This window comes from Ostrinia furnacalis, unplaced genomic scaffold, assembly GCF_004193835.3.
Source record: "Ostrinia furnacalis isolate ACB-3 unplaced genomic scaffold, ASM419383v2 OfSCF5047, whole genome shotgun sequence".
Lineage (NCBI taxonomy): Eukaryota > Metazoa > Arthropoda > Insecta > Lepidoptera > Crambidae > Ostrinia > Ostrinia furnacalis.
Window position 1 is genome coordinate 268859 of NW_021135286.1, and position 16607 is coordinate 285465.

General features: G+C 37.2%; 2 protein-coding genes across 3 annotated transcripts in view; one reads left to right on the forward strand and one right to left on the reverse strand.

The window, feature by feature from the left end:
- Nucleotides 1-670: 670 nt before the first annotated feature.
- On the reverse strand, nt 671-3296 carry LOC114360446 (protein FAM8A1). Its single transcript, XM_028315160.1, has 4 exons — nt 2843-3296; nt 2486-2624; nt 2120-2246; nt 671-1680 (listed from the first exon to the last, which is right to left on the reverse strand). Exons 1-4 carry the CDS (start codon nt 3183-3185, stop codon nt 1351-1353), a joined length of 939 nt encoding a protein of 312 aa, XP_028170961.1. The 5' UTR covers nt 3186-3296; the 3' UTR covers nt 671-1350.
- Nucleotides 3297-3453: 157 nt separating this feature from the next.
- Nucleotides 3454-16607, forward strand: part of krz (beta-arrestin protein kurtz) — a 64708-nt gene continuing 51554 nt past the window's right edge. The window contains exon 1 of one of the 2 annotated variants that reach the window (XM_028315155.1): nt 3454-3784. The gene's annotated coding sequence lies outside the window, so the exon portion shown is untranslated. The remainder of the gene's footprint in view (nt 3785-16607) is intronic. The other variant, XM_028315156.1, reaches the window with a different exon arrangement.

The following is a 16607-nucleotide window of genomic DNA, read 5'->3' on the forward strand; positions in this document are numbered from 1 at the left end:
ATATAAATGGTATGGTGAAGTCAGAAATTTGATAACATCATTTTAATTTTTAAATGTTCATACAAAATAAAATTTATAAAATCAGATTTGTATGAAAATTAAAATGATGAAATCAATTTTCTGACTTCGCCATACCATTTATATGCATACGTTGACATGGGCTAGTGTATGTCGGCTCATATACCCATTTACCTAACAACTTGTATATAATATTTGGGCAATAATTAGAAGTAGTTTCCTCATCAGCCAGACAGTTTTGACAGTTCCAACTCCTTGCCAGACAGTTTTTTTTTGGACAGCTGCCAAAGCCACGATGACCCAAACTTCAAGATTTACCAACATTCTATCCTATAGGATATCCAATATATTGTGAGCATACGCTGACAAACTTTCAGCTTTTATAAAATGACGTAGGTCTGGCGTTCACTAGCTCTTACTCTATTAGTCTCGCCTCGGAACGGCTATTTGCTTTTGAAATGTGTGTCGTAGTAAAAGGTTTAAACTGCGAGAAAACTAAAAGAACAAAACTTACTATAATGAAAAAATGGCGGTATGAAGTTCGCTGGGTCTACTAGTATAAAATAAAAAAGATTTGATGAAGACATAGATTTGATATGAGCAAAAAGTTAAAAAAGTATAATTTAAATACATATTTTTTGTACTTTAGTAATAATTATGTTTATTTATTGATTGCATGCTGTGCTGTAATTTAGAATTTATGCATTTTACAAAGTGTCTAGAATAGCTAGAGTAATATTTTTGATTCACTCATAAGTGATTAGCCATAATACAAATTAATTATGTGTAGGTATAGGTTATAAGATATTTACGAAAGCTATTTTAATTTAATATCTAGTGTTAAAAAATCGTGACGTGCTATACGCGTGCCACTTTCGGGAAGATGCATATAATATGTCAACATATACATATTATTATGTACCTATATTTTTCTTGATTTTTATTTCTGCACTTCTGATAAACAACATAGTTAAACAATGTATAGCTCAGAACAAAATGATGATGGCACTTAATGTTTATTTGTATCCTAAATCTCACAAATATCATTTTTATTTCATGTCAGTATAATAACATTTAATTTTTCACTTTTTGCAAATCATAAAATAATGTACAAAATTAATTACTTACGTGAATTCTAGCAAATGGTTAATCAATCAAAAAACCTTATAGACAAAATATAAACCATTAAAAAACAAAACTGTTATAAATGTAGTCAATATACAATTACTAATATTTTATAACTTCTGTTGGGCATAGCATTATTAATGTTCTACCGAGTTGAATATCTGTCCGCTTAAAAATACTTCAGCCTACATAGCAATGAAAAATAGTTTAAGGAGCAAACCTTCTAGGTGGGAACATATTTTCTTCAACAACTATAACACCGCATAGAAGATCGTACCCCGTTCTATTGTGACGGAAAACAAAGAGCACAACACATAGAGGGAATAGGAGAGAGATCAAAAAGTTCTTCATGAGAGATCTGGCAAGTGCCACAGCAAATGTAAGAGTCTGGCCTGGGTATATGAGCACGGTTTCCTTGGGGCGGTTTTCAACGGGTACGACTGCTGAGGCACTGACCACGCGAAGACCCATCAAAGCTTTGCCCGGAGTGGCACCGCCCGTGCGCCCTAACCTTCCAGTTCCACTCAAGCATATCGCCTGAAATAATTAATGCCTAATTTAAAAACGATATTGCACAAATAGAGTACAAGGGTGAACTTAATGGTATAGTTCCAAAATACTGGACTGTCCTGTCGATGACATTGACAGTGGGGCGCCTCCGTCAATACCGGATCGCTGGTTCAGATTTTTGCCATGTTGGAAACCATATAGTTGAACGATGGTAGCGCCCCCCTGTCATTGAGTTTGGTGGGACAGTTCAGCGTGGGTCATCTATAAAATAATTTTCTGGCAGATGGAATAATGTCAAATAACTTTTTAAAAGTTTATCTGTAGGACCATTGGAATGATTCTAAAATGCTATTGTCCTTTTTTTGTTCCTAACAAACACAAACATTTTGGTTGCTTCATGGTGTTTTAATCATATAATAAGTAACTATTTTGTGATGTTAAAATAGATCAGTTAATGAAAGCTTACCTCAAATATGCAAACCATACTCCTATATATGATTTCAAGAACTAGGATCTCTGATGTCAACTCTATAGCGAACTTATAGTCATCATAATGTTCACTAAACTTGTAAAAATCAAACTTCTCCAAGTCACTGAAAATGTAATAATACTGAATTTTTATTTTGTTCTATGTTGAGCTATCTACTTGCTAGCCAGATACAGGCATGAGTGTTACACAGCAATGTTAATAAATTTAATATATTATGTTAAATGCCATGCAGCTCACCAATGAGCATAGAACAATAAAATTTATATTGTGTCTTGTGTCTCAAGTGTTTAATGACTCAAGATACATACAAAAAGAAAGAGGTTGTTTAACTCAGGTACTTACATTAATTCAAACATATCCACAGCCACAAAGGTGACCACCAACTTTAAGATAAATAGTAGCATGAAATCTATAAATTCAGCCAAAAACCGCTTATAAAGAGCAGGTATAACATATTCAAATCCTCCATTACGAGCAATAACTGAAATAAAACAATTTATTGTAATTGTTAATAATTGATATAATTTTTAAGAGGGCAAAATGTATAGACATGTAACTTGTGTAAATTGATTAAGTTTATGAAAACAGAAACCTTGGTTACGCAAGTTAACCAAGTTTTATTTGGAGCAGTCAACCTACATAGTGAAATGTAGATTTATGCATCAACCAAACAAATATGCTTTGATGGGATTAACAAACCTTCTGCAGCAGTGACCGGTTCATTTTGGGCTTGAGGTGCAGGAACATTTCGCGGCAAATTAGGCACTTGAAAGGGGAACTGCTGCCCTTGAAACTGATAGTTATTGTTCAACAGAGGTACGTTTGTCGGATTATTCTGACCTCCTTGGAATGTCATCATATAATATGGAAAGCATGTAGATATATTCTGATGCAACTGAGCCTGCTGGATCCATAATCTTAAAGCCTGGAAATATGCTTCACGTTCAGACACTTGGGGCGGAGTATCACCATCTCCGTTCGTCTCTGCAGCTTCATCTCTGGATGCTCCCCGGTTACGGAGAGGTGTGTCTGTTTCAGGCATGTTTTAATGTTTTTCTTAAAAGTCGAATACCATTTATGAACGCTTTTTTCCACAATATTTGTTTCAATTTCCAAGTACACGTCAGTTTGTTGACAGATTTGTTTGTTGACAATCATGATTTTTTTAAAAATACAGATGCAAAATAATCAAAATACTTTTTTACCTGTGAATGCAATGTCTATATACCCGACTTTTAAGCCTGGTTCTTGGTAGTATTTTTTATCTTTTTTCTGGTAACACTGATTTTCAGCTGTCATTTCAAAAGTGACCGGATGCGAGGAATAAAGTAAATGCATGCGCAATAATGGTGGTGGTGTGTGGTGGACTATTTTATCTTGGATGGAATTAGATTGTAGAGTTGAGATACATCTGATTTGAATTTGTGGATAATAAACTTTTCCTCAATATATCTTTTGATACCGTGGTTTAGTGTAGAGGTTGACTTTTTATTATATTCTCTGTGTATCGAAATTAGTTGTTACAGTGATCAGTTCTTAATTTTACCTACTGTATTTTGCTTAGTAGTGCAACAATGCTGTGTTGAATGGTGGAGTTTTGATAAATAAAAGCTACCGGAATCTACGATTGCTTTCGTAACTGTAAGTACAATCATAAAATTACATACGTGTTAGTTAAAAATGCATACTAAAAACAACAGGTTCTGTATTTTTTTTATTGTGTATTTTCTACATACGTCTATCCACCAAGCGTCTCCCTTGAATATTTATCATATTGCAGATTTTTTTATTTCCTTTGTGATCATATCAGTTTTGTGATAAATAACGTGCATGTGCGGTATTGTACAAGAGCCTAGGGCCTAGACAAAGTAACACTAGTAACAGTTGAAATCGCTTCTATTTTGTGGCTTCACGTAGCGATTTCGGAATTATTGTTATCAATTCGTCTCGTTTGCATCTTTGTCTAGGCAACAGGAAAACATTCCTTATTTTGTAGGAAGATAATATACCCTCAGACCTATTTTTTTAGTGCTACAGGCATTTCATCTTAATTTAATAATTGGCTATTACCCAGATTGTAGCCTATATGTCTAACAATAATACTGTAAACTCATCAAAATCCGTTCAGTAGTTTTTGTGTGAAAGAGTAAAAAACATACGTCTACACAAATTTTCGTATTTAAAATACTAGTAGGACTAGTAGTAGAATTTATTATGGAATTTCTTTCACTTTTTAGCTTTTATCAAGTTATTGCTTATTGATTATTTAGTTTAACATTATGAACTTATTTATTATGTTAACTACTTACGAAGAAGTAGATCTTTTTTAATTTCTGCCTTAAATACCAGTCTAATTCATAATCCCTTAAACTGCTTCTTTAGGTAATAAACATACATCAGGTATGAATTGTAATGATAAATACAATATAATACATTTTAAATAGTAGAAAATAACACATCATTTTGTAAAGTTAATCAATGCAAACAATTTTTTTGCGTGCCCCAGATCCTTCACTTCACAGAGCCCCTACCTCTTTACCCTAGATCAGTGGTTCTTAACCGGTGGTCCGCGGACCACTGGTGGTCTCTGGAGGCAATCCAAGTGGTCCATGAAGACATCGAAATAAACAAGTGACGTGACGTGATGAGTCGAGTCAACACAATGCAAACGGCGCACATTGAGCGAGAGATCGACCTCCGCTTTCATAGGATTTTGAAAAAAAAAAAGTGGTCCCTAACAAGACAGAAATTTGGTAAAACGGTCCCTCGTGACTTAAAGGTTAAGAACCACTGCCCTAGATTCAATATGTAATTGCACACCAAAAACGCTCTTACTTATTTTTATTTACAATATTTGTCCTACTTGGTGCGTTATGTACGTCCGTACCTACCATAGAAAGAATAATGTAATACACACTTGTACGAATAGGTGTGGGACTGTGGGTTAAGCCGCACCGTTACAAGGATTCCAACCACGCCAGCACACTATTTGTGACGCCCCAGCCACAAATTAGAAATGAACAGAAGATAAACTCATTTATGTACCCACAACAGCACATCAGGCTACCCATTATTGTTGCAAATTCGCTCCTATTACAACTGCACAAGAACCCGCAGTGGTTACCATGACGTGCCGTCGTCTGTAAAGTCAGCGTCAAATAGTTCGCGACACCCAAAGTGGCAAAAAAATTGACAACACAACCTTATTCCAATAGTAACAAAGACGTGTTGCGAACTTATTGGCTACTTTGGGCATCAATAACTACTTGACGCTGGCTGTATCTAGTACTTCACTTTGCGTACCTAACTACCTACGCTCGCGCTCGGCGGTCGCGCTAGGGCTGACAGCGGCGGCTGCGCGGTCGGCTCGCTGTTTTTAATGAGGAAGATGAGCGTATTTTTTTTTTCATATTTTTTTTTCACCATCATCCATAATGTACGTAACTTAGATCCAGCTGGTCTGGCACGCGCATGAACGTAACAACGACGAAACAACATTACTAAAATCCGTCCGTGCGAATAAATCAAAAATATCGAAGGCCTAAACGCCTATTGACCGTTGTTAAAGCAATTTCGTTTTCAATCTCGTTCTTTAACAAGGGTCGTATCGTAGGTACACACCTGAAGCTGCCGTGCCGGTCTCCTAAACCATTGTGTTAAGTAGTGTATGTAACATTCGGAACGAACGCTAGTACCTACCTACACAGTCCTATGTATAGTTGTATAGCTTTCCAATGTAGCATGAACTACTCGTAACTGTAAAATCTAGGATACTGGCATGACATGCAAAGTGGAATTACATAATATTTTAGGTCTAATATCATTGTAATAAAACCATTTTGCTATGTGTATTTTCATTGGGAAATTGACGAACGGCATTAATTTAATAAGTGCAGTTACCTGCAAGATACGGTCCCAACTACATTTATTTGCGTAACAAGCTTCTTAAAAATGTAGTAACTTTACCAAAAGGTGTATTTTTACACATAGGCCTGGCCTCAATACACATGGGAACCGGTAAGCATCGCACGTCCTTTAGTACGTTTTACCTTGGTTCGTAAAATGCTGACGTCAAATACGACTCGCCGCCGTCTATTACCACTTGCCAGTCATGTAGTACATTTTAGAGAATAGAATAATACCTAGTTATTTAATTTTTTAGCGTTATGTAAGAGTTGCATCTCATTGTAAATAACTTATAAGAGCAGTCGCCCGGCGAGCGAAAGATCGTGAGTTCGATTCCCGCCTTAGGCAGTTCGATTTTTTCAAGCTATTTATATTTTACAATCGGTGTAATATGTTTATTGCCTGTGGCGCACACGCCTTTGCTGTTGCATTACAAGTCGCTTACTCATCGTGTCGAATGCGTGTGTCAGGAATATTAAGTCAACTGAGTACTTACACGATCCCTTCAAAGAATCTTCTCAGATCTGCCTGCGTAATAACTAACTTGAACTTCAATAAGTTGTACAATTACACAAACAACTATTCTATTAATATACTTGCTGTGCCCGCGACTTCGTACGCGTGAAAATAGTTTGAATAGGTATGTCCCGTTTTTGCAACATTTTTCTTTACTGATACTTTACTTTATAAAAAATAAAATATAGTTAAAACGCCTGTGATGAAGATACTTCTCAATAAAAGCAAACTGATTACTAAGAAAGTCGACTTGCAATAATATGTTAAAAGTCAAAATACCTATATTGAAAAATCTGGTGAATCAGATGCGCCTAAGCCGGCTGGCCTATCTTACCTTGACTCACTCAATCGTTAAGTTCCAGTAAAGATTTTATCGAATGATTAGTCATGCATGTTGATAGTAAAGTATTTGTGCTTTGCATGAGACAATACTATAACTTGCATTGAAATATAAACCGACGTGTTATTGATAATAATCATGTCAAGTAAAACTATCTTATTTGTTTTTAAACGTATTGAAACGTTATTTTTCAAAGCGGTTTTCTCATGTCGCTATAGATTATTTTTTGAGTGTTGCCTCACTTCAGCGCCTCGAGATCGTAATCTTTTACTTAGTAGATTAAGATACCGTCATGTCGAGTCGTTTATTAAATTATTGCCAAGTATTAAACATGTCTCGGGGGTCCAAACTTGAAAACGATATTTTTTTCGTAGAGCTGTTTGTTGCCTAATTTTTGTCCTACTTATTATTAAAATTAACTTCATAAAACCTGTATTAATTATTTTATAATACTTTCTTAATGCCTAAAAATATACTAAATGCCGAGTTAAATAAAAAATAATAGGTAGGTACCTACTTATTCACATTTCCTTTTAAAGGACATGATATAGATAAATAAACGAAGCGTGAATAAAACTGAAGTCATTATTTATCCTCGATGAAAGAAAGCGGAAAACGAGGCTCACTGAGTAAGAAAAGTGGCGCGACAGCCTAACAACCTGGTGGCCTTTTGAGCTCCTTTGATAGCGAGAAGCCTGGCCACGTGCCGCGTCACTCCCATTGTGCGGGACCTTTGATCTGACATTACGACCTGGCTGTAGCGAGTATCAACATGCGAGATGGACGCCTCACAAAACAAAACGAAACGACTCTTGTTTAAATTCAGCTTTTTATTTGCTTTCGCCATCTGGCGCCGAAAACGTTAAAATAGCGTGTTTGTTCGTAACTCAAATCAAAATACTTCCGAGATATCCCGATTTTACAAGGCTTTTATGGTCCAACGTGTTTCTAATTGGAAACCACGAACCCGTACCGTGAAAATTTAACAATCAAGACCGTTACGAATGCCAATAATCACAAAACGATCTAATGTCGAAGAATCGGCCACTACGAATACCAGATGGCCGATACTGTCGACTCATGTTCACATTCTGCATTCATTCCCGAGTTATTTGGTCTCTTCGTGGGTTGTGGTAATTAAAGTCGAAACGTTTCAAGTTCTGAAATGTATTTTAGTTGGTAGGTACGGTGACTAGCACCTAGTAGCAAAGCCATTGGTAACGCAACGGTCCATGACTCGTGGGTCCCGATCTCTCTCAGTCGGAAAGAGGGGAGCCTCAACTGCGGGTCATCAAGTATGCATGAGCGACGTTTTCCGTTCCGGCGGGTTTCATCGTATCTAAACTTCATTCAATCCTACGTCGACCGCTATTGCTCTTTGCTACCTTTAATCGCCATTGCCAAAATCAGTAATGTGTTACAAATCGACCTTGGTGCCTTCCTGATATCGTACCTATCCTATAAATATACAATGGAGTAGAGTGCTATGAAGAATGCGCTCTCAACCGAAAACAGATAAGCGTGTGCTCACTCGGTCGGTGACGTCAAGCGGCGAGCTCGCGCGTTAAAGAACTCCATAGAATTTGGAATTACATTCGAACCATTGTTTATTTTACGAGTTCTGTGCCAACCATAATAAGCTTTCCAAGAATATTTGATCGATGGAATATCTGATCGGTGATCTATTTGACGTGGTTATAAACTGAAATGAGTTCTACCGTAGACATGCTATGGGCAATCGTTCAATTCACGTCATTGACCGCGTCGCGGCTTCGGTGGTTTCCCCAGGATAGATGTGATATGTTTAGATACTAGGCATTTACCATGTATCTGGTAGCCAGCTTTGTTTCTATGACGCGATGGTCGGCTGTACGAAAAATTGCAAAAAGCGTCGATATCGTCTTCGACAGTATCGTATCAACGAAATCAAATATTTATGTAAGTTATCACACGTTTCACGAAATTACATACCTTAAAAAAATCAAAGTCAAAAAGTTTAAAGATTGGCCGAAAGATTGAGTAAGGTATATAGGTATTCGGACAAACTTTTACGTGTGGGCACTCATGAGCGACCTTTACGCTGAAAACTTTGCTGTGAAATTTTAAACCTTAATAAATAATGAAAAGGGGTTTGTCGGCAACTCATTTGTTTTTCTTTGAAGAAGTACCTAACTACTAGTAACCTCGTTTTGTGTTCACTTCAGCGAACTCGTGACGCGGGCGGGAGTTGTTTTTAACATCTTCGGTCTTATGACGAATTATTAACCACTTTACCTATTACACTATTTTATAACAGTAAGTAAATACATTTTCAAATAATTTTAAATAAATAAATAATGCTTCAAATTCTAAGAATAAAAGATGATATTGTTTGTCTCCTTTTTTTGTTGTGAATGAATTTTTAAGGATTTGAAGAAAAGATAGCAGAAAAGGGTAACATACATTGTTTTTTCTCCGTTTTTCTAACAATAAATACCTAGGTAGATTCCTATTTACTTTGGTTAGGCTAGTTTAGTGAATATTTCAATAGTGTTTACTTACACTGTTGTCTCTACCTGATTATGAACCAATTGCTAAGACTGCGTTATATTATTCAAACAATACTGGTATTTTACTATGTAGTAAACCATCTATGCTAATTATAAACCAGGAAATAACGTGGCTTTCCTCCTATGATAACTTGATACTTTTTGTAGTTAAGCCACAACCTGCGTCATTCATTATTAAATAATGATTGACTCAATGGTTTGGTATTTTATATTCATTGAAGTTCTTTTTAACAATCATTAGTTTCGATAGAAATTAACTGGTTGGTTATTGAGTTAGGTAATTACACTTGTGTGAACACAAGAGTCCACAAGATGGTAAACATATCGCCCTCCAAAAGATACTATTGCAATACATTACATACATGTGCGTGTAAGTAGATGCTAGAGTCGGACGGAGGCGAATTGACGGCGACGACGATCACAATTCACAGCACAGAACAGCCGTTAGAGTCGAGCTTGCTGCCGTTCAGCATAGCAAAGGCGTTTAAATCAAACGTCCACACGTCTAGTGAGCGAGTAAAAAAATGACGCTCCTAACGGAAACTATCAAGAACTAATTTTTTTTTAACGCGCTCACTAGTGAGGACCTTTGATATAAACTCAGCCCTCAGGGCTACTCCGAAACGCTGTTTACGTAGTTTCGGGTCTATCTGTCACCGTCACACATGCTGGCATCTCGCTTTGCGTGAGAGGGGTGCCAACATTGACCTTGACACAGTTGACACTGGCGCGGGCGCACCTGCCCACCCTTAGGTGCCATCTGCCGTGATCTGCCCTGTTTACTTGACGTGTTGTACTGCGAACCGCTAAAACAGGGTTTCTCAAACTTTCGGTTCCACGAACCCCTGTTAAAATTGACTATTGAAGAAAAGAAGAAAGGAAAATAACATTTTAATTTCAATAAAAGGTACCTAATAAAGTGCCAAATGTCAGTTACAATATTAATTGTGATTTTTTTCTTGTAGCCAATGGAGTCAATTTTTCCACCATTACCTACCACCTACCGTCGATTTGCGAACCCCTAGGGGTTTGCGTACCCCACTTTGAGAAACCCTGCGCTAACACCGCAAACTGCTTTCATGAGCGAGAGCAATAGGGCTAAAAATATGTAAATATACGCGAGGATACAAGTACGATAATGGACACACAATAAGGTTAATAAAAGACTCCGTGTTACTGTTACCACACTGTTACCCACGCATTCACCCCCACATTGACACTTTGTTATAAACGCACATATTCACGTACAATGCTGGTAAATTATTGCTTGGAATGTTTGCGTGTAGTATGTTTGTTTAAAAGTGTGTAGCGCCGAATAAGCCAGCCTAGCTGTCCACTTCGTACCTATTATCTTATTAATGCTAGCTTTCCGCCCGCGGCTTCGCTCGCGTGAAATTTTCATGTCACAGAAAAACCCTGGCGCCCCTGCTCCCTGTTTAAAAAACCGGGATAAAAATTTTCCTATGTCCTTTCCCGGGACTTAAACTATCTCTACGCCAAGGAAAGTTCTTGAGTGACGACCACGAGCCGGAAGACGTAACGTGGGCAGGAAGTTCTAAGTGGACCGACGATCGAAGGTCGCGGGATGTGCCTGGATGTGAGCGGCGCAGAACCGGTCTTAGTGAAAATCCTTGGAGGCCTTTGTCCAGCAGTGGACGTCATTTGGCTGAAACAAACGAAATATACTGGAAATCGGTTTGGAATTATAGTTTGCTGTGACCATTATAAGTTTCGGATCGGCTCAACGAGTGGAAGTTTTGCATGAGTTCTCGGGGGTTCTGTGGTGTTTATGTAATCAGCTGGTTAACTAATTTGTGGCACTGAGTGATGTATGTATGTATGTACCTGCACCCAGTACACTCTGATGACACTAATGCATATGGTATGTCAGCTTGACTGAGACCTAATAACCGCATTGTTTCACAGGTTGCTTCTTTCAAATAAATTTTATGGCAAACATTTTCTTAAGATTATGTTACAGCTTACAGATAATCATACCATAATGCAATTGTGTGCATTAGGTATGTGTTGTTGTGGCTTATTAAATAATATCTGAGCATTTATTGACGTGTGACATTTCTAGTTTATAAGAAGGATATTCAAATACGGTCTACAATTTCTCATTGAAAAAAGATATGATCTACACACAAATAAATGCAATAATCATGCTTCATTGACTGGAGTATTGTACAATACACCATACTTCACCATAGATAAATTGCCACACAGGTTTTCATTGAACTGGTTTTCCAATAAAATTCCACCTATAATGTGCTGATAAAACAGTGTCGAGTCAATAGTTATCAGGAGTCGAGATCGCCGCCATGCGTTGACATGATAATTATCATTGTTCCACAGATATGTGCAGCACGATGTGTCCACAGTGGACTTGGATGTAGTGGGTTCTTCTTAGTATACAGGGTGTTTCTTGTAAGGTGTCAAGCCGAAGGCAGGTGATAGGTGAGGACTAGACCTATCGATTTCACCCCCATGTATGTTCTGCGATTTTTCGTAGTTTAGAAGTTATCGTTAATTTTGTGATTTTTTCAAATTTTATGACCTAGTAGGCTTTAATTTTTTTTATCTTTTTTTTGGATTGACTTTTCTCAGATTTCTTTTTTTTGACAGATTCCCTATTAATTGCAGATGTTTGAAAAAAATCATCATCTTCCTATCTTTGATGCAAGATACAAATATTTTGTTAGAAACATAAAAAATATGCTTTTAGCAGAACGTTCTAAAATTTTCTACTTAAAAGTTTGAAAAAAAAAAAGAACTTCCAAAGGTCCAAAATAATTTTAAAAACTGCGCAGTTTTCTGAACTTTCATAATAACACAAAAAAACATGTTCTTAATAGGCCATTATTTTCTGTGATCGCTCCACTAAAGTGGTAAGTCGGAGATTCCGTTACATGTTTTTGACTTTCTTAGGACTAACAGTTAATGTTTGCAATCCCCTAAGTTTACGTTTCGTAGGACACATTTAGAGACAATAACTGAACAGAACATTTTTTTATCCACAACGAGGAAGCTCTTGCCCTTCATCTGTCCTGATGGAAACTGATGGATGATCAGCGAGCTTCACCCGGAATCCTAAACCACAGAGGAATTGGCCGTCCTAAATAGGTGGTCTTACCACTAGACCACAGTGGTGATTGTTACTTTACGATTAAATTTGATATACCTATTAGAGTGTGAGAGAAAGGAAAGTGTGTGTGGGTTTTGTGTGTGTGCGCGCGCGCGTGTGTGTGCGCGTGCATGTGTGTGTGTGTGCGTGTGTGTGTGTGGGAAAAAGGGTGTAATGATTTAATTTAATTAAAGTAAATGTTTAAAATGTCTGCCGTTGACCTGAATGCACATTCGACAACGACGAAAAAAAATTCTTCGTAACTAAAGCTTCTTCTTGCATTCTAATGTGGTTTTGTGCTTCAGTCAGTTTTGTCCGCAGTTCATCAATATTTTCATTCCCTGTTGTACCAGATGAAGGGCAACAGCTTCCTCGTTGTGGATAAAAAAATGTTCTGTTCAGTTATTGTCTCTAAATGTGTTCTACGTAACGTAAACTTAGGAGATTGCAAACATTAGTTAGTCCTAAGAAAGTCAAAAACATGTAACGGAATCTCCGAATTACCACTTTAGTGGAGCGATTACAGAAAATAATGGCCTATTAAGTACATGTTTTTTTGTGTTATTATGAAAGTACAGAAAACTGCGCAGTTTTTAAAATTATTTTGGACCTATGGAAGTTAATTATTTTTTCAAACTTTTAAGTTGAAAATTTTAGAATGTTCTGCTATAAGCATTTTTTTATGTTTCTAGCAAAAATTTTGTATCTTGCATCAAAGATAGGAAGGTGGTTATTTTTTTCAAACATCTGCAATTAATAGGGAATCTGTCAAAAAAAAGAAATCTGAGAAAAGTCAACCCAAAAAAAAGATAAAAAAAATTAAAGCCTACTAGGTCATAAAATTTAAAAAATCACAAAATTAACGATAACTTCTAAACTACGAAAAATCGTAGAACATACATAGGGGTGAAATCGATAGGTCTAGTCCTCACCTATCACCTGCCTTCGGCTTGACACCTTACAAGAAACACCCTGTATAAACTGGGTTTATGATTTTAAAGGGTCGCGTTCCATTTCAAACTAAAATAGAAAGACACGGGTCTTAACGCGACATTTAAGACAAGTTACATTATGAACTGGATTATTGTGGCAACCAAGCCTGAAAAGTGTTTGTTCTTTTGCAGCAAATGCACTATTTTTAGTAATTCAATTATCCTTGTTCATCTGAGTTTCTAATCATGTACGGTCAAACATAGGTAGGTACATCTTTATATTTTACGCAAGACAAATAACCCCCGAATTTGCTGCCTTAGACTATTCGGCGTTAAATTACAGAAAGAGTTGAAATTTTTAAGTACAGTCGACAGCACGTCAACGTAAGCACTGTGGCATCTTATCTTACGTAGTTGCGATAAGGGCGATTTTGCAACGAAAATGTAGTCTGATGTGCTATCTATCGTCTGAACTTTCTCCTTATCCGAATTTATACCAAACAGATCTTCATTAAATCAAGGCACAATGCCTTTTTTTTTTTCAAAAGCCGGTTGCTATTTCTTTGATGCTATTTGTTCGTTCTACGCTTCTTCTGGGATTCGTACGTCCTTTCCAGTATAAGCGGGATAGTGAAAGTTCTACGCTTCTTCTGGGATTCGTACGTCCTTTCTAGTATAAGCGGGATAGTGAAATTATGTTTCTAACCGCAGTGCGATGCACTCTCTGCATTTCTGCCCCCCAGACAAGTGGCAAAACGTGACAGTTGTAATGTCGGAAGGCCTTAGAACCGGCGTTTGTTATTTGTATGGAGGAGTTACATCGCTACGTGAACGTGTGTTCAATGCCTGGTCCGAGTGTCACTTGTTTCTCGGCGACAGACACGTGAGTATACTGAACCTATCCCTCATGTGAATATTGTCCATCCGTGACGCAGGCGCTAAGCTATATTTATTTCAATAAATTATTCATGAGGTACGGATGGCACGAGTTGTTAGCGTCATAGCATTGTCTGAATATGGATAATTACGTGTGAGATACAAATGATTTATTACTATCTTAGTCGTGCGCGCGTGGTATCAAATTTCAATTGCATCGGACTGCCGATTCAAGAATCAAGAAACGCTAGTCCAATCTCCGTCGACAGCTGAAAGGTTTATCAGGGACATTAGTAATTAATTTGTTACTAATAAAACCTTAAAAAAAGTATTACAAATCTCTTAGCGTGTTTTAAATGTACTTCTCAAAAATCACTTTGTGTGTCTGTACTGTACTTCTTCTCATTCAATGCAACAAAAATAGACTTAACCACTTGACTTACAAAGCAAAATATTTTTTCAGACACCTTATTACGGCGCCCCTAACTGACTACAATGTAATGTAAAGCAGCTCTTTAGTTAAATTCCAAGTAGGTTCACTTGAGGGGTTATTGTATTGTCCGTTTGTCACCCTTTTGGACGCTCACTTCAGGAGAATTTCAGCCTTCTGCACTACCGCAAAAACAAACTCAGTTATGCGCTAAGTACTGCATTGGTTCCTAAAGTGGGGGGCTCGGGCCATCTGTGTACTTAATTATAAAAAACCTGCGACCGCTGAGAGAATGCATTCCAGACTTCTCGATACGACCATTAAATAATCTTGAATAGAGGAGGGTGGGGCGCGGAATTTTTTGTATGGTCGAAAGGGGGCGCGTCTCAAATAAGTTTGGGAACCAATGCGCTACTGTATGCCTGTAGTATGGCCACGTGTATGTTTCTATGGTGCGTCATTGCTCGTCAGGGCCTACGGAATGTTATGTGCATTACATACAGCCCAGTGTCGGCCCGCGGACGTTTGCATTATTCATCGTGTAACTACATTGTCCTTTAGCTGTCATAGATCTATGGCGCACCAGGCTTAGAGACGTTTCTGAAGCAAAATATAGGTGACCTTCACTTGCTTTAGTTATTTCCCTTACGATGTGCGACTAAGTAGCATGTATTATTATTATCTATCAGGGCATTCACGAGATTTTTTTTATATTTAGAAGTAACAAACCCATGATTTTAGTTTGTGTACGAAATGCGCGTGTTATTACAGAATCTTCTATTGTTCCCCATATACAAGTGCCCTTCCCTTCTTACAGCTAACAACTAGGCGACATTAAGTTGCTCGCTTTTCTACCTTTTTTGGGTGATACATTTCTGAGGATGTGTTGGAGCGTTTCCCAAATCCACCATGGATGGTTGAGTGACGTTTATGGGTTCCACAAGACTAAGTATCACTTTCTGAGAATTACAAATTAAATCTTCATAAAGGGGGGCCAAAAAGCTGTCTTGAGCTATTGTGTAGATGAAACGCCATAGATAGACAACCCTAAATTCGGGTTAGGTATTATCTGGCCCACCGAAAATCTGGTCCGCGGACCAGTTAATAACTTTTTTAAATACTAGTCTTCATCTCGTCCGAAGGTCCGGGCCAGATAATACCTGTAAAATCACTAGGGTATAACTCGCCCAATCTATAGTGAGATTTAACAATCTGTTCTTAGTTAAAGGATTCGTGATAAATTGTTAGTTAAACAGCCAAATTCAAATTTCAAGCCCTTAAAATTTTAAACTAGGTAATGACTTAGTGCATCTAAAAAGTGGAAAAAAAAAGGTATGTTCACGGTCTATTTTTTTATACCATTGAATATTTAAAATTTAAAACAAGCAACCTTTTTATGTTTCAACTGTTTCATAAAGATTTCAATGAGAGTTTTTGATAGACTTTTTGATGTCAATTATTGCATATTCTTTTAGCTGTCGAACGAATTTACTTTACTTTTATGCTTATAGGTCCTGTACATCGGAAGATATTGATAAATTAATTAATACACCCAGACACAGAAACCAGAAAACTGCAATTTTTAAAATTAGGCCCTNATCAAGTTGCTCGCTCTTCTACCTTTTTTGGGTGAAACATTTCTGAGGATGTGTTGGAGCGTTTCCCAAATGCACCATGGATGGTTGAGTGACCAAAAAGCTGTCTTGAGCTATTGGGTAGATGAAACACCATAGATAGACAATAAATTCTATGAACATCTATAAAGGTTAGTATTTACTAGAGCATTAT